Source organism: Dermochelys coriacea, chromosome 2 (assembly GCF_009764565.3).
Source record: "Dermochelys coriacea isolate rDerCor1 chromosome 2, rDerCor1.pri.v4, whole genome shotgun sequence".
NCBI lineage: Eukaryota > Metazoa > Chordata > Testudines > Dermochelyidae > Dermochelys > Dermochelys coriacea.
Window position 1 is genome coordinate 229003400 of NC_050069.1, and position 24894 is coordinate 229028293.

General features: G+C 42.4%; 1 protein-coding gene across 5 annotated transcripts in view; it reads right to left on the bottom strand.

Annotated features, from left to right (window-relative positions):
• Positions 1-24894, bottom strand: part of RUNDC3B (RUN domain containing 3B) — a 153684-nt gene that overhangs the window by 111843 nt on the left and 16947 nt on the right. For all 5 annotated transcript variants that reach the window (XM_038391275.2, XM_043509376.1, XM_038391273.2 and 2 more), the window contains exon 2: positions 22823-22938. In XM_038391275.2, coding sequence (XP_038247203.1) covers positions 22823-22938 — 116 coding nt within the window. The remainder of the gene's footprint in view (positions 1-22822; positions 22939-24894) is intronic.

Here is a 24894-nt window from a genome sequence, read left to right on the forward strand (position 1 = left end):
CTGCTTGAGCTTTCTGTACTGGGTGGGCACGCATAGCAGCACTCTCTCCAGCAGACCATTCTGTATCTGAATACGAGTCCATTTCAACAGTGTCCTGGTAAAGGAGAATGATCTTGTGGGTCATTGTGAGGTTCTATTGGCACGTGTCTCTGCTCAACTGCCTATCTTTCTTTTCCTACAGTGAAAGATCCTTCGAGTACTCAGTGCTTTCAGATCTTTTCTGAGAGGCGATGAGAAGATCTGTAAACATTTCTTCCCTTGTCCTGCATTTTATTCCATGGAGATTGGCAAACTGTCCAGATGTAGATAAGGGGCCTATCCTGAAAGGTCTTGGAATTTCAGATGCAGGAGCTGTGAAAGATATGAATTTTAACAAATAGCTCTCATTCTTATAAAGTTCAGTTTCCATGACAGCAACGATAAATTTTCCCCACTCTTTTGGAACACCACCCCCAGAGCTTCTTCCCTGTCTTGGAAGACCTCAGTCATCATAAGTAGTTTTTCCACTTTTTTTTCCCCTGTGCATAGGAACCCTATTATGATGAACCTTGTGTAATTACGGGATATTTTCAGAGCTGGGTGGTTGTCCCGATTTTAGAAAGGCAGCATGTGCTGTTGCTTTACAAGATCCACTATCCAGGGGCAGAGGGTGACAGGCAAATAACGAGCAATGGACTGGGGAATGGTGGCAGTGAAATAAGAGCTATATAGTGATTGCCTTTAAGCCTCGTTAGGCAGTGATTACTTTGGAGGATGTTACACTGATTCATATGACTAGGAAGCAGAAGATGGACTTGCTCAAAAAGGCTAAGGACAGACCAGAAAGATAGCAGTGAAATATTCACCAGGATGGTCCCCCAAAAGCATTTCAGGAGCGAAAGGGATCATGATCTATGCTGGCATAAATGATAATGCTGCTGTACCGTACCTCGGGAGACAGGCCAGTCCTCACTTACAGACAGCCCCCCAACCTAAAGCAAATACTCACCAGCAACTACACCCCACACAACAAAAACACTAACCCAAGAACCAAACCCTGCAACAAATCCTGGTGCCATCTCTGTCCACATATCTATTCAAGGGACACCATCATAGGACCTAACCACATCGCCACACCATCAGGGACTCGTTCACATGCACATCTACCAATGTGATATATGCCATCATGTGCCAGCAACACCCCTCTGCCATGTACATTGACCAAACCAGACAGTCTCTACACAAAAGAATAAATGGACACAAATTAGACATCAAGAATTGTAACATTCAAAAACCAGTAGGAAAACACTTCTCTCCCTGGTCTCTCAACAACAGACCTAAAAGTGGCAATTCAACAACAAAAACAGACTCCAACCTGAAACTGCAGAACTGGAATTAATTTGCAAACTGGACACCATCACATTAGGCCTGAATAAAGACTGGGAGCAGTTGGGTCATTACAAAACCTAAACTTAAATTTCCCCCTACTGTTACTCATACCTTCTTGTCAACTGTTTAAAATGGGGCACTCTCATTACCACTACAAAAGTTATTTTCCCTCCCTTGGTATCCTACTGTTAGTTGAAGAATTGTCACTTTTAGGTCTGTTATTGAGTGACCAGGGAGAGTGAAGTGTTTTCCTACTGATTTTTGAATGTTACAATTCTTGATGACTGATGTGTGTCCATTTATTCTTTTACGTAGAGACTGTCTGGTTTGGCCAATGTACATGGCAGAGGGGCATTGCTGGCACATGATGGCATATATCACATTGGTAGATGTGCAGGTGAACGAGCTCCTGATGGTGTGGCTGATGTGGTTAGGTCCTATGATGGGTGTCTCTTGAATAGATAGGCGGACAGAGCTGGCAACAGGGTTTGTTGCAGGGATTGGTTTCTGTTGTGTGGGGTATAATTGCTGTCGAGTATTTGCTTCAGGTTCGGGGGGCTGTCTGTAAGTGACGATTGGCCGGTCTCCCAAGGTCTGTGAGAATGAGGGATCGTCCTCCAGGATAGGTCGTAGATCCTTGATGCGCTGGAGAGATTTTAGTTCGGGGCTGTAGGCGATGACTAGTGACGTTCTGTTACTTTCTTTGCTAGGCCTGTCCTGTAGTAGGTGACTTCTGGGTACCCTTCTGGCTGTCAATCTGTTTCTTCATTTCCCCAGGTGGGTACTGCAGTTTTAAGAACGCTTGATAGAGATCCTGTAGGTGTTAGACTCTGTCTGAGGGATTGGAGCAAATGCAGTTGTATCTTAGAGCTTGGCTGTAAACAATGGATTGTGTGATGCGTCTTGGATGGAAGATGGAGGCATGTTGGCAAGTACAGCCGTCAGGTTTCCAGTATAGGGTGGTGTTTATATGACCATCACTTATTTGCACTGTAGTGTTCAGGAAGTGGATCTCTTGTGTGGACTGGTCCAGGCTGAGGTTGATGGTGGAGGGAAAGTTGTTGACATCAAGAACTATAACATTCAAAAACCAGTAGGAGAGCACTTCACTCTCCCTGGACACTCAACAACAGACTAAAGTGGCCATTCTTCAACCATAAAAAAAAAAAAAACTTCAAAAAACACACTTCAACAAGAAACTCCTGAGCTGGAATTAATTTGCAAACTTGACACCATCAAATTAGACCGGAATAAAGACTGGGAACTGCTGGGTCACCACAAAAAGTAATTTTCCCTCTGTTGATACTCACACCTTCTTGTCAACTGTTGGGAATGGGCCACGTCCACCCTGATTGAATTGGCCTAGTTAGCACTGTCGCCCCAACTTGGGCAACTCCCATCTTTTCACGTACTGTATATTTATACCTGCCTACTGTATTTTTCACTCCATGCATCTGATGAAGAGGGTTATAGCCCCATGAAAAAAACTTATGCCCAAATAAATGTGTCACAACGACTCCCCAGTCTCATCTCTAAATGCAAGCAAACAGCAGCTGCAACACGTCAGCTTAAAAAAAAAAAAAAAAAAGGCAGTCATAACACAGCATCAAAAGGAAGCTCCATTACAGCCCAGCACTACCTCTGGAATACATCATCATTGGTGAGGGAGAGTTCGCAAAAGCTCAGCCAAGGGATTACATTTAAATCATTCCTATAATAATTTCAATGGGATATTGAAATACTATAATAATTTAAAGTATTAACAGATTCTCTTGTTAACACCAGATTGTTTAAATAATATATTGCTTGAGAGGAGTCATGGGTTAATCTTGGTAAACAGAAATAGTGGGATTTAATTGGAACTTAAGATCCTTAATAGTCATTGATTTGTTTCTCTCAAGACCTCACCTTGAATAGCTTCTTTTAGGTAACGGAGTTAAAAACTCTTGTGTTTCACAGGATTTAGTTAAGATTACTTACCTCTCCCCATTTATAAACAGTTTTTAAACCAAATAGGATTCACCAGACTTTTAAAAAAAAAATCCTTTCCCCATCTATAGATAACTAAAAGAATTTAGGATATACTGAGACAAGACTCACTACTAGGGTGACCAGATATCCCAATATTTGGGTCTTTTTCTTATATAGGCACCTATTACCTCCCACCCCTGTCCTGATTTTTCACACTTGCTATCTGGTCACCCTACTCACTACTGACTTTGGAAAGAATATACTTTGGTCTTAACTTACCTCGAGACGAGTTCCCACCCAACCCCCAAAAGGAGCGCCAACGCTGTTAAAGGAGTAATCTTCTGAAAGCTCTCCATAGAGATATACAGAAGAGATTGTAAGTACAAAACATTGTTTGTATTTTGTTTTTTTCTTTAAAGAAAATAATCAGTTCATAAATGTGATTATTTTGTTTGTCTTTAAATCATGACAACATCCCCTAAGACATGGAAAGAACCCCACGTGACTAAAATAGTGGGAGTCACATTCCTGAACTGGCATTCAGAGAAAGAATAAGGATGGAAGTCTCCATCATTTGATCCCTTCAGACCCCTGTGCAATCCTGTTTACTAGGGCTTTACCCAGGGGTCACAAATTGGCAATTAAGCTATTAAAAAGTATGAGGAAGCATGCTGCTTAAGACTGGGGGAAAAAAACAAAAACCCCACACACTTTCTCCATTAACAAGATGTGACAGTATGACATTTCAAAATTTAACCATCTTTATGAAAAGTTACTTTTCATTCTAGTTCTAAACCAAAAAGTTACAGGGGACTACTAAAAATGCCCCATTTTTTTCTCTGAATACAGAGTACAACAACAGTTATCAGCCCAGCAACATTCTGCCTGCAATGGAATACTTATATCACCCATTATAATCACTACAGACTACTTTTATCACCCACACAAAAGGTATGGCTTTCAAAGCATATTAGTCATTTCCATCAATAAGATGCACTCTTTCAAGCTCTATATTTCATAACATATTTCCTCCAAAGAGATAATAAAATGTTATGACAAGTCAAATCTTGATTTTATTTCTCTCAAAATTTTTAAAGTAAAATAACCATGTACAGTGATCTCTCTCTCTCTCTCTAGAATACAATAAACTTTTACTGCACCACTAGCAATTTCCTATTCTGCAATACATCATGTGAAAACTTAGCAATTTTTTTATATATAATTTTGATAGCTCATATATATGCCTAAGCATTTTTTTTAGTTTACATTTTAAAGCTGCAGGAAATTATGGGGAGAGGGTCAGACAATTGTTTAATGATAATAGATGTTGAGATTCAAAAAGTTAAAGCTGTACAACTCTTAAAACACAAATTGCCAATATCCTATGTCAAAATATACAATATAAATACCCTTAAATTAGACTCTAGTAAATCCTCAAGCAGCATTTTTCTTACTTTATCTATACATTTTTATTATGATGGAATTTGTCAGTTTGCATATATATGGTGAAATCCAACATTATTGACACTTACCAATAGATGTCTAATCCTTCCAAGCCTAATTCTGTGAAGTGCAAGTTTTTGCCTTACTCTGTTATGACACTATTTACTGAGCATTGAAAACTTGGGCAATCTTTTACTTTAAGTCATATTCCTTATCAACTTTTTGTTTGTAAATAGCTATAATCACAGTGGTAATTACAAAAGTGAAAAAAGGAGGCAAACAATTTGGGGTTTGAGGATTGTCAAAAATAAAGGGAAGGGTAAACACCTTTAAAATCCCTCCTCGCCAGAGGAAAAACCCTTTCACCTGTAAAGGGTTAAGAAGCTAGGATAACCTCGCTGGCACCTGACCACAATGACCAATGAGGAGACAAGACACTTTCAAAGCTGGAGCGGGGGAGAAACAAAAGGGTCTGTGTGTGTCTGTGTGATGCTTTTGCTGGGGACAGAACGGGAATGGAGTCTTAGAACTTAGGAAGTAATCTAGCTAGATATGCATTAGATTATGATTTCTTTAAATGGCTGAAAAAGATTAAGCTGTGTAAGGAATAGAATATTCCTGTCTGTGTGTCTTTTTGTAACTTAAGGTTTTGCCTAGAGGGTTTCTCTATGTTTTGAATCTAATTACCCTGTAAGGTATTTATCATCCTGATTTTACAGAGTTGATTCTTTTTACCTTTTCTTATATTAAAATTCTTCTTGTAAGAAATTGAATGCTTTTTTCATTATTCTTAAGATCCAAGGGTTTAAGTCTGTGGTCACCTATGCAAATTGGTGAGGATTTTTATCAAGCCTTCCCCAGGCATGGGGGTGCAAGGTTTTGGTGAGGATTTTGTGGGGAAAGACATTTCCAAACAACTCTTTCCCAGTAACCAGTCAAACATTTGGTGGTGGTAGCGGAAGTCCAAGGGCAAAGGGTAAAATAGTTTGTACCTTGGGGAAGTTTTAACCCAAGCTGGTAAAAGTAAGCTTAGGAGGTTTTCATGCAGGTCCTCACATCTGTACTCTAGAGTACAGATGTGGGGAAGGAACCTTGACAAGGATTTTTTTATCTTTTATTTAGAAGAATGCTCTTTTGCAGAGGTGATGCATATTGCCCCTCCCGCCCCAGATTTCTGCTTGGCCTGCTGGGGGAGGGGCTCCCTTCTTCTGCTGCACCTGCCCTCTGGCATACTCGACCCCTGTCCCTGGCAGCTGGGCCCAGGCGGGAAGCAGAAGTGGTGGGCCCAGCTGCTTCTCCTGCCCGCTATTCCTGGTCACTGCTCCATGCAGTGTGGCGGCCGCCTGAAAGAGCCTGGCTAGGGCAGTGTCCCAACCTGGGCCCAGCTGCTGGGGACAGGGGCCAACAAGCCAGGGGAGGGGGAAAGAGGGCTCTGGCTAGCTAGGCCCCTGTCCCTGGCAGCTAGGCTCAGGAGGGGAGTGGGCTGCTGCCCCAGATGGGCTCTCCCTCAGGCAGCTGCTGTACTGCACACAGGGCTGGATTAATCTTTTGTGGGCTCCGGTGGTCAGACCATAGCCCCACTCCCTGCTCTGCCCCTGCTTGGTCGCTTCCCCCCAGAGCCCCGCCCTCCGCTCATTTGTGGGCAGGGAGCAGAGAGGAGCAAGTGCAGGTGGGGCCTTGGGGCAGAGCACAGGTGAGGGGAAGCGGGGAAGTACTGGGTCTCCTTTTGAGTGTGGGCTGGCACCACAATGCCATTGTAAACCTTGTACTGGCTGCACAGAGCAGTGACCCGGAGCAGCCAGCTTCAACTGCTGTGAGAAATGGTTCCCTCCCACTGCTCACCCAGGCCCGGCTGCCAGAGAGAGCAGCTGAATGTAACTCTGGTGGGGAGGTGTGAGTGCAGTAGCCCCAGGCTGGGCTCCCCACCAGTATCAGGAGGTACGAGTCACTATGCTCTTTCAGGAATTGCATATGCGCTCCAATCTGGCTAGAAGACTGCCAAGGCTTGTGGTATGATCGACTCCAAAAATCAAGAGGCTCTTAGAATGGCTGACCAACCTGATTGCCTTCTATGAGGAGATAACTGGCTCTGTGGATATGGGGAAAAGCGGTGGGCGTGATATACCTTGACTTTAGCATAACTTTTGATATGGTCTCCCATAGTATTTTTGCCAGCAAGTTAAAAAAGCATGGATTGGATGAATGGACTATAAGGTGGATCGAAAGCTGGCTAGATTGTTGGGCTCAATGGGTAGCGATCAATGTCTCCATGTCTAGTTGGCAGCCGATATCAAGTGGAATACCCCAGGGATCAGTCCTGGGGCCGGTAACGTTCAAAATACTCATTAATGATCTGGAGGATGGGATGGATTGCACCCTCAGCAAGTTTGCGGATGACACTAAACTGGGGGAGAGGTAGATACAGGGTCCAGAGTGATCTAGACAGATTGGAGGATTGGGCCAAAAGAAATCTGATGAGGTTCAACAAGGACAAATGCAGAGTCCTGAAGTTAGGACAGAAGAATCCAATGCACTGCCACAGGCTGGGGACTGACTGGCTAAGCAGCAGTTCTGCAGGAAAGGACCTGGGATTATAGCGGACGAGAAGTTGGACAGGAGTCAACAGTGTACCCTTGTTGCCAAGAAGGTTAATGGCATATTGGGCTTCATTAGTAGGAGCACTGCCAGCAGATCGAGGAAAGCGATTATTCCCCTCTATTCGGCACTGGTGCGGCCACATCTGGAGTACTGCGTCCAATTTTGGACCTCTCACTGCAGAAAAGATGTGGACAAATTGGAGAGAGTCCAGCAGAGGGCAATGAAAATTATTAGGGGGCTGGGGAACATGACTTTGAGGAGAGGCTGAGGGAACTGGGCTTATTTAGTCTGCAGAAGAGCAGAGGAAGGGGGGATTTGATAGAAGCCTTCAACTACCTGAAGGGGGCTTCCAGAGGATAGAGCTAGAGCCTGCGCTGTGCAGGAGGTCGGACTAGATGATCAGAATGGTCCCTTCTGACCTTAGTATCTATGAATCTATGAGCTAGGACGTTCTCAGTGGCGGCAGATGACAGAACAAGGAGCAATGGACTGAAGTTGCAGTGGGGGAGGTCAGATATTAGGAAAAAACTATTTCACTCGGAGGGTGGTGAAGCACTGGAATGGGTTATCTAGGGAAGCGGTGGAATCTCCATCCTTAGAGGATATTAAGGCTCGGCTTGACAAAGCCCTGGCTGGGATGATTTATTTGAGGTTGTTCCTACTTTGAGCAGGAGGCTGGACTAAATGACCATAAATGACCATAAATGGTCATTTAGTCCAGCTGAGGACTCTTCCAACCCTAATCTTCTAGTATTCCAAGAGTCTTCAGATACTTTGCTTTCTTGGACTCAATAAAGCAACCCTCTCCAGACCCACATCTCCAAAGCTCTGGTATATATTGAAAGGTGGCAAATGCATTTTAACAAGTTAATTAGAAAAAGAGGAAAGGGGGAAGAAAAAGGAATCCAAAATTCTCTCAGAGCCCAGAGGAAGAAAGAAGGCCCTCTAGTGTGAAATTTCATGATGTACGTGTATAAAGACGCACACACACCATATATACTCAGGCATTAAGTCATTGTTCAAAAGGATATTTGATGAGAATTTTTGTTCAGAAAATACTGAAATTAGAAAAAAAGATATAGAAAGAGTTCCCTGCATTGTCAAGTGGGCAATTACTCCAACATTCTTTGGCACTTAGTGACAATTATATTTCTACCCAACTCTGTGAAATCTCTCTTCCTCTGACAGCATGACAGAAGATAGTAATTATGCTACTCAAATGTCAGCCTATACACAATGTTCTTCAAATAAAATTTAGGAAAAAAGTATAAATTACTTAAGTAATTTATAGAGTATTAAAAGGTAAATTGCAAAATTATATATATATAAATATACCCTTATCTTATGCTTTATGATCTCCATGCAACCCCATAGCTGTTTATGGAACTTGGAATTGAACTAAGATCTCCCAAGTCCCAGTCTAGCACTCTAACTGGAAGACTGGTCACGCTTCTCCACATACTCAGCAGAAGAGTCTACTCTAAAACATGTATGAAACACAGGTAATGACTGTTCGCCTAAAGCTGATGGGTGACTAGAAACTGATCCAAGAGGAAGTAGCAGCCAATCTTCTAGAAAACCGGATCCAGCCCCAAGGCATCCCTAAATCTACCCATGCCATGCTCAATAAGGAAGAAGTGTCCCTAACATAGGGTCCTTTGGAGAGAAAGTAGCACAAGGAAAAGTGTCATAGGAAAACCATAGCTAGATAAGCCATCTATGTCAATCTTAGAAAGTCATAACAGCCTCACAGGCCAGAGACTCACAACAAGGCTGCAAAAGGCCCTTACACAGGGAAGCAAGGCAGAGAGAACATTCAGGCCCAAAGCCTCAGTGCCAAGACAACCTCCATTTTTCTGATACCACACATATAGATGGTTCCCAACTAAGGCATTGTGACAGAGTGCTGAAAGCAAACAGGTGAGCTAGCACTCTGATCACTTAGGCAGCAGTTCTCGTGGAGAAAGATGACCGGGGATAATCATCTAATTAGCTATCAGGCTGGGAAGGCTAATGAAAAGTAGCCATTAGTTGAGGTGTATAAAAGATGACACAGGAAGGAAGTGAAGGAGGGAGGACCTGGGCTAGCTGAGTCTAGTATGCTCTGAGATCAAGGAAGGCAGACCTCTGTTCCTCCCTTGACCTGTGGGAAAGGGCAAAAGGGCAACCAGCACTCTAAATACTTTGCTGCATAAGACTGTATTGGTGTTGGGAACATAAATCATTCACACAAAGTTTCCACTTACTGTCTGCGAGGTTTCTGGGGCATCTGAGGACAGGGACGGAGCATGCCCTGTTACAGATGTACAGAAAAGCTCTCAAACTCCTCTTTAACAGCATTAGATACTGAATGCTACAGTGCTGAAGAAGCCAACAAGATGGCTAGAACCAAAGTAAACAGTGACCACTTCTTTCAATGTCAAGGGGGATTCCACTGATATCAATTACTTTAGTGCAGACAAATCTCTTTCGCAAAACTCAGTCCCAGACCTTCAATTTCTTGCTGAACTGCAGAAAAGGTCTAGAGGAACAGATGGGCCTCTTCCTCTATGATGAGGAAGTAGTTGGGGCTGAGCTTGACTCACCTTCACTTCTCCATTTTTTCAATCTTGAGGATTTCTCATAACCAGTCTTCAAGGACATCAGGATTTTGGCTTTTAAATAACTAGGCTCTTTAGAATGTGACGGTATTTTCAAGGAGTAAGGCCTTCATTCAGGCACTGGGAATAGTTAGAGATGGGCATCTTTCCCCTCCATGATGTGCACCATTTGAATCCAGACTTGCTGGGATCAGTTATGTTGATCACAATGAGAAGAATAATTGACTGTAGAACAGGACCAAGAAACTTACACACAAAACTAAAGACAGCCATGGAGACCATGCACCAACAAGGAACTAAATCTAAAAACTAATCACTAATAGAGCTTCAATATGTACTTGCACGAATTAGGATTTTGGTGTTGCTTGTTAAGAAAATGAAAAAGCACCAAACGAGGGTATACAGGTTCTAACCTCAAGTCTGTCAAGTGAGATAAGTGAAGGTTGAAACTATATTTCCAATAACATTGGGATCCAAGTGTTCAGTAATGCAATAGGGTATAAATTTGGCCCCGACAATTTGAACACCCAGTTGGAGCTCTCTAGAAAGCAGAAATAATGTAATCCCATGGAGGGATGATCCATACCAATAATATGCTGAAGAGCTGATCAGTGCATCTTATTTTTAAAACATTCTAAGATTACACCGAATTTTTGGAAAGTCTTATGATGTTACCCTGTAGACAATTGTGCTGCTGAATGGTATTGCACAAAATAGTTCCATTTTAATAGCTTCACAAAGTTCTAGGGGATTTGAAAAGAAGGTACCTAGTGCCAACAGCACCAACACAAGCTAAATATGCCAGAATTAACAAGGCTCCATGGTTCAAGTTCAAGGAGCATAGCATTAAAGATCAGAAGGGAAGGAGAAGGATAATTATTTGTACTAACATAACATGTAGGAGCCCTAGTCAGGGGTCCATTGCTGTACAAACACAAAACCATAAGACAATTCATGCCCCAAGAATGTAAAACATAAGGTCTGGAATAATATGAATATTTCTAATTAAATTGTGCCCTTGTTAAATACCTACTACAAAGAAAAAAACATTGAACCCAATCTCTAAACCAGTAGGCAGCAACTAGGGCTGTCAATAGCAGTTAACTCAAAAAAATTAGCTGTGATTAATAAATTCCTATAGGTATTCTATTGTTTAACAATGGGATTAATTGAAATTAATGTTTTTAAAATATTTCTGGATGTTTTCTACATTTGATTTCTATTACAACACAGACTACTAAGTGTACAGTGCTCACTTTATATATTTTTCATTACAAATATTTTTACTGTAAAAAGGATACAGTATTTTTCAATTCACCTTATACAAGTACTGTACTGCAACATCTATCATGAAAGTGTACTTACAAATGTAGATTTTTTTTGTTACATAACTGCATTCAAAAACAAAACAATGTAAAACTTTAGAGTCTACAAGTCTAGTCAGTCCTACTTCTTGTTCAGCCAATTGATAAGACTAACAAGTTTGTTTACATTTACAGGAGATACTGCTGACTGCTTCTTATTTACAGTGTCACCTGAAACTGAGAACAGGCGTTCGCATAGCACTTTTGTAGCCAGCATTGCAAGGTATTTACTTGCCAGATACACTAAACATTCATATGCCCCGTCATGCTTTGGCCACCACTCCAGAGGACATGCTTCTATGCTGATGATGCTCGTTAAAAAAATAATGCATTAATTAAATTTGTGACTGAATTCCTTGGGGGAGAATTGTAGGTCTCCTGCTCTGTTTTATCTACATTCTGCCATATATTTCATGTTATACCAGTTTCAGATGATCACCCAGAACATGTTGTTCATTTTAAGAACACACTCACTGTAGATTTGACAAAAACACAAAGAAGGTTCCAATGTGAGATTTCTAAAGATAGCTACAGCACTCAACCCAACTTTTAAAAATCTGAAGTGCCTTCCAAAATCTGAGAGGGACGAGGTGTGGAGCATGCTTTCAGAAGTCTTAAAAGAGCAACACTCCAATGGGGAAACTACAGAACCCGAATCACTAAAAAAGAAAATCAACCTTCTGCTGGTGGCATTTGACTCAGATGCTGAAAATGAACAGGCGTCGGTCCTCTCAGCTTTGGATTGTTATTGAGCAGAACTCACATCAGCAAGGATGCATGTATTCTGGTGGCGGAAGCATGAAGAGACATGAATCTTCGCGAATCTAGCACGTAAAGATCTTGCAATGCCGGCTACAACAGTGCCATGAGAACGCCTGTTCTCACTTTCAGGCGACATTGTAAACAATAAGTGGGCAGCAGTATCTTCTGCAAACTTGTTTGTCTGAGTGACTGGCTGGCTGAAGTAGGACTGACTGGACTTGTAGATTCTAAAGTTTTACATTGTTTTATTTTTGAATGCAGTTATTTTTTGTACATAATTCTACATTTGTAAATTCAATTTTCATTATAAAGAGATTGCACTACAGTACTTCTATTAGGTGAATTAAAATATACCATGTCTTTTGTTTTTTACAGTGCAAATATTTGTAATCAAAAATATATAAAGTTAGCACTGCACGCTTTCTATTCTGTGTTGTAATTGAAATCAATATATTTGAAAATGTAGAAAACATCCAAAAATATTTAAATAAATGGTATTCTGTTATTGTTTAACAGTGCAATTAATCACTTGACAGCCCTAGTAGCAACACTTTCATGGTGTGGACCATATCTTAATAAATAAATTCTCATCATTCACCTCTTTTTTGTGATGACCATCTCCATTGCCATTTGCATTTGTCAAGGCTGATTCCCCACTCTAGCACTCTGAATGCAGAAGGTGGGGGCCCGCAAGGATTCTAAAAATTCATACTGACCACTCCAGGCTTGTATTAAACTCCCAAAGTTACAGCTTTTCTCTGACCTTGGATAGGTAGATGCTGCCACTACCCAAGTGCAAAAACCCCTTTGAGAACCCAGGAAGGCGCACTTGGGAATTCCTTCCTGGAGGTTACCCTTAAGCTCTTTCAACCCCCTCCAGGAAAGAGCTAAGAAAGAAAACAAAGGAAATCAGCTGTTGCCACCAGCTAATTAAACATGTGCACAAAATCTTAGGACACAAAATCCAATCCTGTTCTTAAAAACGGTAAATTTTATTAAAACCAAAAAGAAAGAAAATACATTTGAAAACTCAGGCTATTGCTAGATTTAAAAACCCCACTTACAAGAATTAAGCATCAAGAATAACCTTCTTGAGGTCCAGCTTTAAGGTTACAAGCAAAACAAAAGCATTTGGGGTTAGAACAGAGGAGTTCAAAAGCCATAAATTAATTAAAAAAAAAAAGAGATAAACCAAATTGCATTGTCCTAGACATTTCCTGATCTACTTACATATCTGGGGGTTTCAAGTGAGTAAGTTTCTAGGTAGGATTCTGATGATTTTTCATACCTGACCCAAATCTTCTTACAGCACAGCTGCTCTGTCCTTTCTCTCTGGGAGAGCAGACAGACTAAGGGGAAGTTTTTCCCCCAGTTTTAAAAAGTTCTAACCTTCCCATTGGCTCTTTTGGTCAGGTGCCCACTCCCTTCCTTTTACCTCTGCAAGGAGACTTTTTAACCCTTTATAGGTAAAACAAGTAGAGAACTACTAAGAGGGATTTTATAGCTAACTGGCTGTCCATAAAAGGGAGCTATCTGCATCTGATTGTTGTTCTAATGCATAGTGTTTGGTAAAAGTATGGGTGAATGCCCGGGTAGCTGCTTTACAAATGTCTGTGATGGGTACATTATTGAGAATGGCTACAGATGTAGATAGCACTCTGGTGGAGCATGTGCAAAGTCCAGAGGGAGCCTGCAGATTACATGTATCCAATTAAGTTACCAAAGCTATAGATATCCATTTAGATAGTCTCAGCTTGGAGATGATTTGACCCTGGGAACGTTCTATTATGGATACAAAAACAGTCTGGAGGATTTTCTAAATGTTTTTGTTCTTTCTGTATAGAACGCTAGCGCTCTGCGGACATCCAGCATGTGAAGGGAGGTCCATCCTTCTTGCTGATGTGATAGCTGCTAGGAAGGTGACCTTCATGGATAGGTGCAACAATGAGCAGGTTGCTAGTGGTTCAAAGGGTTTGCCAATGAGGCAATGGAGAATAAGATTGAGATCCCACATGGGGTCGGGTCCCATAATGTGGGATAAGTGTTCTCTAGGTCCTTAAGGAAGCGTTCAGTCAGTGGATGAGTTAAGATGGTTACTCCGTCCACCTTAGAATGGAAGCTAGCAGATGGGTCCGATTTTTTTTTTTTTAGTGTCAATATGTAGTCAAGGATTATGGGTAGTCAGACCAACTGTGGAAAAACCTGCTTGTCGTAGCATCAAGTACAGAATCATTTCCACTTGTGCAAGTATGTCATTTGTGTTGTCAGCCGTGGACTGTTCGGTAGTATATCTTGTACTTCCTTAGAACAGTCTGTCTCAAGTCCTGTCCTCTCTGGATTAGCCAGGCCTTGAGATGGAGTACTGAAATGCTGGGGTAACGGAGGCATTCTGAATCAGCAGATGAGGCACAAGGGGAAGGGTTCGTGGTGGTCTCACAGCCATCTGCTTCAGTTATCAAAACCATGGTGGTCTGGGCTATGTTGGTGCAATTAAGATGACCCTGGATTTGTCTTGCTTGATCTTGTGAAGGACACGGATCAATAGAGGGATGGCGGGGGGAGAAGCGGGCATGGAAAGGCATACAGCAGTGGAGCCTCCCAGTTCACAAGAAAGACATCTCCCAGAGTCGTGCTCCAGTCCGACCAGGGAGCAGTATTGCGGGCACTTGGCATTGTGGGCCATTGCAAAGAGATCTATTTAGGGAAATCCCCATTGTCTGAATATAGTTATTATTCCGGGATCCATCTCCCACTTGTGGGTTTGTGAAAAGTTCCTGCTTAATTGGTCTGCTGTTGCATCCTGGCAACCAGGCAGGTAGGATGCTATGACGTCTATGTTGTTGGAGATGCACTACTGCCAGAGGACTGCTTCTGCACAGAGGGGATAAGATCGGGCCCCTCCTTGGCGATTTACATAAAACATAGTTGCCAAGTTGTCTGAGAGAATCTGGACAGTCCTGTTGTGGATCAGAGGGAGAAAGTGCTGTCAGGTGTTTCAGACTGCCCTTAGCTCCAGTAGATTTATGTGGAAATTGGACTCCTTTGGGGACCAGCAACCTTGGATGGTATTGTCACACAAATGTTCCCCCCATCCCACCAGAGAGGTGTCTGTGGTGACTGTTACTGTTGGAGGTTTTTGTTGGAAGGGTACACCGGAGAAAACATTTGTATGTTGTGTCCACCATGTGAGCATGTCTTTCACCCTGCTGGGCATTGTAAGAAGTCTGTTAAGTGAGTGCATGTGTGGAATATAGAGAGTGCAGAGCCAGGCCTGTAGGCATCTCATGTGGAGTCTGGCATGTTTCGTGACAAATGTCGTTGCCACCCTGTGCCCTAGGAGTAGTTGGCATGTTTTGGGGTATGTTTGTGGGCTGTCTCTTACTGTTATAATTATATTTGTTAAGGTAAGAATGCGTTGTTGGGGTATTCATGCTGTTGCTGTGAGGCAGTCGAGGTGTGCCCCTATAAAGTCCAACTGTTGGGTGGGCGTCAGAGTGGATTTCTGAAGGTTGATTTGTAACCCTAAGTTCATAAACAGGGTTGTAGGGAGTAGATTGCTGCCTGGTGTATTGGTGCTTTCAGAAGGTAGTTGTCTAAGTAGGGAAAGATTATCAGACTCCGTCTGCAAAGGTGTGCTGCTGTGATGGCAAGAACTTCGGAAAACACACTTGGGGTGATGGACAGGCCGAAGGGGAGCACTCTGTACTGGTAATGCAGGTTCCCTAGAGTGAATCGCAGGAAACACCTGTGTACCAGATGAATGGTAACATGAAAGTCAGCGTCCTGTAGGTAGAGGGCAGAGAGCTAATCTCCTTTCTCCAATGCCAGAATTATAGTTGCTAGAGTCACCCTTTTGAAATGCTGTGTTCTCATGAACTTGTTTAGTTTTTTCAAGTCAAGAAAGGGACTCCATCCACCTGTTTTCTTCTGAGTGAGAAAGTAATGTGAATAAAACCCTCTGCCCCGGTGTTGAGCTGGTATGAGTTCCAGATGGTTTACTTCCTGCTCTAGCAGGTGCATGCGGGAGTGGTCCCTGAAAAGGGACAGGGAAGGGGAGTGGGTAGATGGAAAAAAGAGAAAGCCCTTCTGGATAATTTCCAGAACCCATTTGTCCATGGTGATGGTTTTCCAGACTGGGTAGAATAGTGATAGACGATCCCCAAATGGGCTGAAGATTGGAGAACGTGGTGTTTTCGTGTCCTCTACCAACACTTCAAAACGTTTGCCTCAAAGTGAATGGTTGAGACAGATGACTGATCTTGTGTTTGTCGTCTTGTCTGCCTCTGTTTGTTGCGCTGGTCATAGTGTCTTTGACTTTGGGTGTATGAGACAGCCCAGAATCGTTGATTATAGAATCTGCCCAGTTTCTTTTTGTTTGCAGGGAAATAGATTCCAAGTGTCTTTAATGTTGCTCGGAAGTCCTTCAAGGTGTGCAAGGAAACGTCCATGCGCCCTGCAAACAATTTTTGGCCTTCAAAAAGTAGGTTCTCTATGGTTGCTTCAACTTTCCTGGGAAACCCAGAACGGAACAGCCAGGAAGCCCTACTCATGACTATGGGCGTAGCAATGGATCATACCACCGTGTCAGCAGAATTGAGAGAAGTCTGCAAGGCCGTTCTGGCAATGAGGGAAACTTCTGCAATGTTGGCCTTGTATCGCTCCTTTTTGTCTTCTCGAAGATGTTCAATAAAGGTTGACATCTGAGAAAACATGTTGTGCGTGTATTTGGCTAGTAAGACTGAGTAGTTGGCTATGTGGAATTGGAGGGTAGCCGATGAGTAGACTTTCCTTCCGAAAAGTTCTAGCCTTTTCCAGTCCTTATCGTAAGGGGTGGTTCTTAGCTGATGTTGTTTCCCCCTTTGATTAACCACTTCTACCACCAATGAGTTTGGGGTAGGGTGGGTGAACAAAAACTCATCCCCCTTAGCCAGTACATAGTACTTGTTCTAAGATCTCTTAAAAGAGGGTGAAGCTGTGGCTGGTGTCCACCAGACAATTTCTGTAGGGTCCATAATTGCTGCATTAATGGGTAGTGCAACCTTAGCTGATGGAGAAGCTTGAGTATATGTCAGTCAGTTTATGCTGTATCTCTGGTAGCTCTGTGTCTCCAGTGTCAAGGGAGTCAGCTACCCATTTAAACAGATCTTGAAAGAATTTGAAGTCACCTCCAGATAAGGGGGTGGGGAGCAGCATTATTGTTTCATATGGTGACAAAAGCAGATATTGGTAGGTGGGAGGGTATCGCCCTCAGGCTCATCTTCAGGTTCTCCTACTTCCTCCTCCAGTGTTTCTGAGGAAGCTGGAGCAGGTGGCAAAGGTGATTGCGTTGTTCTGGACCTGGGTGGGTTGAGGGGGTCTGATGTTCTGGTCCCTGTGTAATGCTCATGGGTCCAAGTATGCCCAGTTTGGTGGGAGGACCATGGGAGATGGCACCCGTGGAGCCTGCCAGCCTCTTCCAGCCAGCCAGCCTCTTCCATCTAGGTGCTGCAAGGGTCCAGGTTTGGGTGAGGAATGGTGAGAGATGTACATCCCTGCCTCCTCTTCCTCCTCCTCATTGCTGGAAAGAGGAAGGGCTGAGTATACGCAGGGAATTCATTAACAGAAAGGGTTCAGTGGATAAATGTAACAGACCATGCACTCAACCCTTCCAAAACCATCTACAACCCTTATAGTCATACCAGAACAAGAACTGGATCCAGCAAGTCTACTAACATTGTAAGATATAATAACCCTAACTCATAAGTCCATTTAGAGTGTGCAGCATAAATACTTTGTTAACCTCCAATATCCTGTCAACACTGGCCCGTAGTCCCCTCCTCTACTTCCTCCTAAAAAGGAAAGAAAAAAAGTGAAGGGGAGTAGGAGAAGGTAAAGTGGATACATTTAAAGGCCACGCAGAACAAAGCAGTCAGACTTATGCATAGAAAGACTTCAAATGTACTCTACATTATGACTATGGGGTATCAATTCAGCAATATCTTAAGTCTTTCCAAAAGCACTGCTAGGAAATAAATCCATACCAGAGGATCTGTTCCTTCAGCTAATGCAGCCACACCACATAGTTGGCCAGAGAACAGGTATGTGGTCCTAGTACCAGTGAAAAAACAATGTCAGAGCCTAGAAGTGCTTTCCATTCCAGGATTTAGGTAGCGTTCAATCTTGAGGCAATGGAGTTCTCAGAGTCGGTGCCTGGTTTTACTTCCAGAGGGCATTGCACTTTCCCACAGCTTCCAAAAGAAGTGCAGGCTAAGACCAAAGACTCCAGAGTCCTTCTAAGGCAGCAACCCCCACTGGTGAATAGTTGAAGCAGATTAGTTTACCCTCCAGAAAGGACTCAAAGGATAAACAGATTTTAATTGGATTGTACTACCTAATGGATTATCCCACAAAAGAGCAATAGAGTTTCATCTTGGCCACACAGAAAGCTAAGGAGAAACCCTTCTACTAAGGCAAATTTCAAAATTCTAACAGCAAAAATGAAAGGGGAGACTAGGGAGACTAGTTTAATCCGCAGGCCATTATTTCATACTGTTAGGAATTGATTAAGAAATCTCAAATCTATTTTTTTTTTTTAAAAAAACAGGAACATATAATGGACAGCATATAATGGACAAGGAGACTTTAAGGAAGTTTTCTGCCTCTTGACGCTTTTGGAAAACATGAGTCTCTTCTCTGTACTTTACATGGAACAAAACTGGAAACGTCATAGTATTTTTAAGGCCTTTTCACATAGTCATGTTCCTTGCATTATTAAAGGCAGTCCTGAATTCCACATCTTTAGCAAGGTCCTGAAAAATCATGATCCTAGAATTAGAAGCACCCCACCAGAGTTTTCTCCTCCCTAGCTTTCTGCATAACAAACTCTTTAAAAGTAAATTTCAGGAAATGAATAATAATGGATTTTGTTTTAGCATCAAGGGCAAGTTTAGAGGCAAGGTTTCTGTTCCCTTTTTATATCAAAGGCATAATCCTCCGGTAAATCCAGAGTCTCTGCAAGGAGCCCCTTCTACGAACCTCACCATTCTCAAATTAGTACACCATGATCACTTTTTAGGACTTCATTGCTTTCAGGGAATTGATAACATATTCTGCTAAATCTGAGTCTGCATACCTCATATTTGATCTATTTCAAGAATCAATAGATGCAATTGGAGCTTGCATTGTCAACATGGTGCATTTAATTTCAATTGTGTTATCTCCAATCCTTTTAAATAGGGCCATAACAGCTCCACTCTCCTCCTCGGCAGCCATTTTGTCCAGGGGGGAGGGAGACAGTCTCGTCCTTTTTCAATCTTTTGCTATCCTGAAGCTTGCAAACAGCTTAGTTGTGTCTGATGGCATTTAGGAGGTGTGGGAGTAGATGGGTGGTAAAGAGGGCCAGGTGGAGCCAGATTTTGCACAACGGCTCAGGAGCAAAAGGGAACTGTGCCTTCATGTTCCGTAGAGCCACCAGGAATCCTCTGGGAGCGTTTACCTTGATGTGCTTAAGAAAACAAAATCTGGTGGAAGCAAGAACCTGTCCACTTATAAGACAACTGCTAATTTCCCTCATTTACTTCAATCAGACTAAAAATGAGACTTCAAAACGAAAAGTGCAATTAAACGTTCTTTATCACTAGAACGGACATCTTCATTTTTAGTGCAGAGCCACCCAATTATAAAAGCCATGACTGACTGATGCAGTGACTGCAAGATAACCTCACAAGAAAAGGTAAATAAGTATCTTCTTATTGACTTAGTACACTTACAAATTAGATGGAATATGAAATTCACTGGTTCATAGTATTATCATCATTTCACCTGGATGTGCTGTATACATGTAGAATTTCCATCACTGTATCCTGACCACCTAGAAATCCAATTCTTATACAGTTCACAATGTTTAAAAACCATCACTGAACAAGAACACAATTTTTGAAGTTGCAGTCACCAATGAAATATTTTGAAATATTAAGTAAATTCAATTAATTGAAAATGTTATTTCACCACCACGACGTGGGCTTCTGGGAAAACTGTGGAGACAAGTCAGCCAGAGACTCCATCTACTCTATCCAGAAATAGGCAAAGCAAGGACTGCTGTACTGGAGGGTTTGTAACAGGACTGCACAGTGCAACAAAAATACCACCACTTACAGGACTGCAGGCTGATAACTTGCTGCTTTATTCAACTGAACAACCACCAAGCGTTTGGGGGAGGGCGTGAGAGGGGTATAGCATGGCTCCATCCCCTAATATTCTATGTAATGCAGTTAATCCCACGATGACCACTTTACTATAAAGAACAACAGGTAAAAGGGGGTTCCCCAGACAGGGCCACCCTCCCCAGAGGGAATGACCAAGAACTGTTTAGTGCTTATGGAGTTGGAAGGTATAAAAGTGTTGTTTTATATATCTAATATGCTCAGTTTATAAATCATTGAGAAATAGCTGAGAAACACCCAAAATGACATTTTAAAGTTCTTTCTCAGCGTAGAATTGTACTTTCAGGCATCTCATGACTCAAACCAACATTTTTTCTAATAATATTCATTGAAAAGCACCATTTACGCTTTGACAACATGAACAACTTAACCTGTACATAGCACAAACTAGTAATTCCAATTCCTAAGAGGAAGCAGTTTGTCTCCAGAAGTCACCATTGCACAGATGGCTTGTCTAGGGTTGCCAACTTTCTAATCGCACAAAACCAAACTCTTGCCCTGCCTGCCCCAAGGCCTCACCCCGCCCCTTCTCCAAGGCCCTACCCCTGCTCACTCCAGCCCCACCCTCCCTCTGTCACTCGCTCTCCGCCACCCTCACTCACTTTCCCTGGGCTGGGACAGAGAGTTAGGGTGCAGGAAGGAATGCAGAGTGTGGGCTCTGGGAGGGAGTTTAGGTGCAAGAGGGGGCTCAGGGCTGGGGCAGGGTGTTGGGAGGGAGGGGGTGCAGGCTCTGGGCAGCACTTACCTCAGGCAGCTCCCATAAGCGACAGTATGTCCCTGCGGCTCCTAGGTGGATGCAGAGCTAGGCAGCTCTGAGTGCTGCCCTCTCCCACAAGTACCGCCCCCACTGCAGTGCCGGTGCTCAGGGCAAGGGGAACGCATGGAGCCCTCATGGCCGCCCCTGCACCTAGGAGTCAGACATTCCGGGAGCTGCGCAGAGCCAGGGAGCCTGCCTTAGCCCCGCTTCACCCCCAACTGGACATTTAGCAGCCTGGCCAGCTGCCAGGGTCCCTTTTTGACTGGGCGTTCCAATCAAAAACCAGATGCCTGGCAACCCTAAGCGTGACTCATGGTCATGATTCATTTTATGAGAACCAGAGACCCTTTCTTTACCTATAGAAAGGTTCTACTGTCCTTCAGATAGCGTAAACACTTATTACGCTTCTGCAAAAATATGGTTTGTCTCTTTGTAGCATGAAGACTCAATACTTCCACAGGTCCTTTTACATTTATTCAATACATCCTTGTTATACACAACTGCAGGAGTGCCTATCATCTTCTTCTCCAAGGATGGGTATGGGAGGAGGGAAGAGAGAGGTTTATGCCCCTTCCACAGAAAGAATGGTTGGTAGGAGAGCCCAGGCCCTCCGCCTCCACCAGATGTCAACCCAAGGCCCTACAAGAGGCAATAATAGCAAACTCTCTGGAGTGCTTTGGGGCTGCCTTCCTGGGCCACTTCCTACCACTTTCTTCTCACAGGGCCTCAAAGTATTTCTCTTAAAGTCCAATGAAAAATAATAAAACAACTGAATATTCAGCCCAGTTCAGCTCAGCTAGTAGCCTCATTTCTTGCACACTAGTCCCAGCTGCACACTGATCCAAGTTCCTGGGCTGCACCCCACTCTCCCTCTATCCATGTTTTCAGGCAAGCAACAGTCCCTGATAAACCCCTGACTATAGTCAGGCTCCCGGCACAGGACTCAGCCCAGAGCCCAAAAAAGAAAGTTTGCAGCTACCTCTCACCTGGGTCTCCACCCTGGACCTTCTCCTGCTGCTTACTAGTCCTTCCCTTGCAATAAGGACTTTTGTGCCCTTGCTCAGGAGTTCTCAGAATAGATTTGTTTTCCTATTCTGAGCTGTCTGGCTCCCTTTTAAAAGCTTCTCCTCCAGCTAGAGGAGACTGCAGGTGCAGAGAAGCAGAATCTCCTGGGCCTAGAATGGCTCCTGAAACCCTCCTGTCCCAATGCGGGTTTATTCGCCCAGTCACAATCACATGACCACTGCATGGAAAGCAAATAATGAAACTTTGAACTATTCAATATCTATTTAGAACAGGCATTTCCCACATGGAAATTGGAGCTCTGTAGGATAACTTTTGGGATGTTCATTAGGCATGAGACTAGCCAAGGACATTCAAGACTTGGATTGTACTGATGGACACAAACATTCAAAACAAACTGAAAATCCTTTTGTGTACACACTTCACAGAAAAACTTCTTGTATTAGTTCTCCTGATCTGGTTGCATGTACGAGCTGCCATATCTTCTCTGACACTCCAAAGATGGGTTCTAGAGCAAGTGACATGATGTGATTACTAGCAACCTGACATTGATAGAAACATAACTATACCGCAGTTTTACATCAGCGAAACTCAGCTTAAAACACTTGGTTTCCATTTAAACTTTGAGCATAAAATTCACTGATCATAGTGCATACTCCACTGTGGGTTTTTTTTTTGTTTTTTTTTTAAACTAAGAGGGTATAACAACTGGAAAATGGAGAATTATTAATGTACCTTTCAGACGATGACTTAAAATCTGTTCCAAAATGGCTGCAAAATTATTAAATTCAGGGGAAGAATCATCAATAGTCTCAAAACAGGAACGATCAATCAGAGTCTTCACAGAGAACCTGGAACAGAAGAATAGGATATCGATTTATAGATAGTTTTGTTCCTCTATACCAGATGGCACAACGTATTTTATTAAAAACGAAAAGTGATCAAGATGTTCAAGTTATAACATGTATGGTTCTCATTTACCTAAAATACAAGAAGTAACCTAGAAAATATTGTAAATCACCACCCCTAGCTTTCACAGAACTGTATTGTAAATATTGTAAATCATCTCTTCTAAAGCTTTCATAGATTCAGATTCTAAGGCCAGAAGGGACCAGTGTGATCAACTAGTCTGGCCTCTTGTATAACACAGGACATAGAACTTACCCAAAATAGCCGCAGAGCAAATATTTTAGAAAAAAATCAAATGATGATTTAAAAGTGGTCAGTAAGGGAGAATCCACAACCACCCCTGATAAATTATCCCAATGGTTAATTATCTTCATTGCTAAACTGAAAATGGAAATAAGGCGTAAATGTATGTCTAGATTCAACATACAACCAATGGATCAGGTTATACATTTCTTTGCTAGACTGAAGAATCTATTATTACTTATTCATTTCCCATGTAGATACCTATAAATTGTAATCAATTTGCCCATTAACCTTCTCTTTGTTAAGATAGATAGATAGAGCTCTGAGTCTATTTCTAATCCTTTAGTCATACTCATGGCTCCTTTGAACAATCCACAATTCAAGAACGATATTGATCAATTGGAGACACCAGAACTGGACACAATATTCCAGCAGCAGTTGTATTAGTGCCAAATGCAGAGGTAGAAGAACATCTCTACTCCTACTCGAGATTCTCCCATTTAGCATCCAATCGCATTAACTTTTTTAGCTGCAGCATCACGCTGAGAACTCAGCTGATTATCTACCATAACCCCATAACCTCCAAATCTTCTTCAGAGTAATGGCCTTCCAAGATAGATACCCCATGATGTAAGCATGGCCTACATTCTTTGTTCATAGCTGCATACATTTACTAGGGCTGTCAAGCGATTAAAAAAAATTGTGATTCATCGCACTGTTAAAAAATAATTGAATACCATTTATTTAAATATTTTTGGATGTTTTCTATGTTTTCAAATATCCTGATTTCAAGTACAACACAGAATACAAAGTGTACAGTGCTCACTTTATATTTTTGATTACAAGCACTTGCATTGTAAAAAAAAAAATAGTATTTTTCAATTCACCTAATACAAGTACTGTAGTGCAATCTCTTTATCATAGATTCTAAGGTCAGAAGGGACCATTCTGATCTAGTCTGACCTCCTGCACAACGCAGGCCACAGAATCTCACCCACCCACTCCTATAAAAAACTTCACCTATGTCTGAGCTATTGAAGTCCTCAAATTGTGGTTTAAAGACTTCAAGGAGCAGAGAAGCCTCCCTCAAGTGACCCTTGCCCCATGCTACAGAGGAAGGCGAAAAACCTCCAGGGCCTCGTCCAATCTGCCCTGGAGGAAAATTCCTTCCCGACCCCAAATATGGCGATCAGCTAAACCCTGAGCATATGGGCAAGATTCACCAGCCAGATATTACAGATTTTTTCCTGGGTAACTCAGATCCCACCCATCTAATATCTCATCACAGACCATTAGGCCTATTTACCCTGAATATTTAAAGATCAATTAATTACCAAAATCACAACATACCATCTCCTCCATAAGCTTATCGAGTTCAATCTTAAAGCCAGATAGATCTTTTGCCCCCACTGCTTCCCTTGGAAGGCTATTCCAAAACTTCACTCCTCCAATGGTTAGAAACCTTCATCTAATTTCAAGTCTAAACTTCCTGGTGGCCAGTCTATACCTATTTGTTCTTCTGTCCTCATTGGTACAGAGCTTAAATAATCCCTCTCCCTCTCCTGTATTTATCCCTCTGATATATTTAGAGAGAGCAATCATATCTCGCCTCAACCTTCTTTTAGTTAGGCTAAACAAGCCAAGCTCCTTGGAGT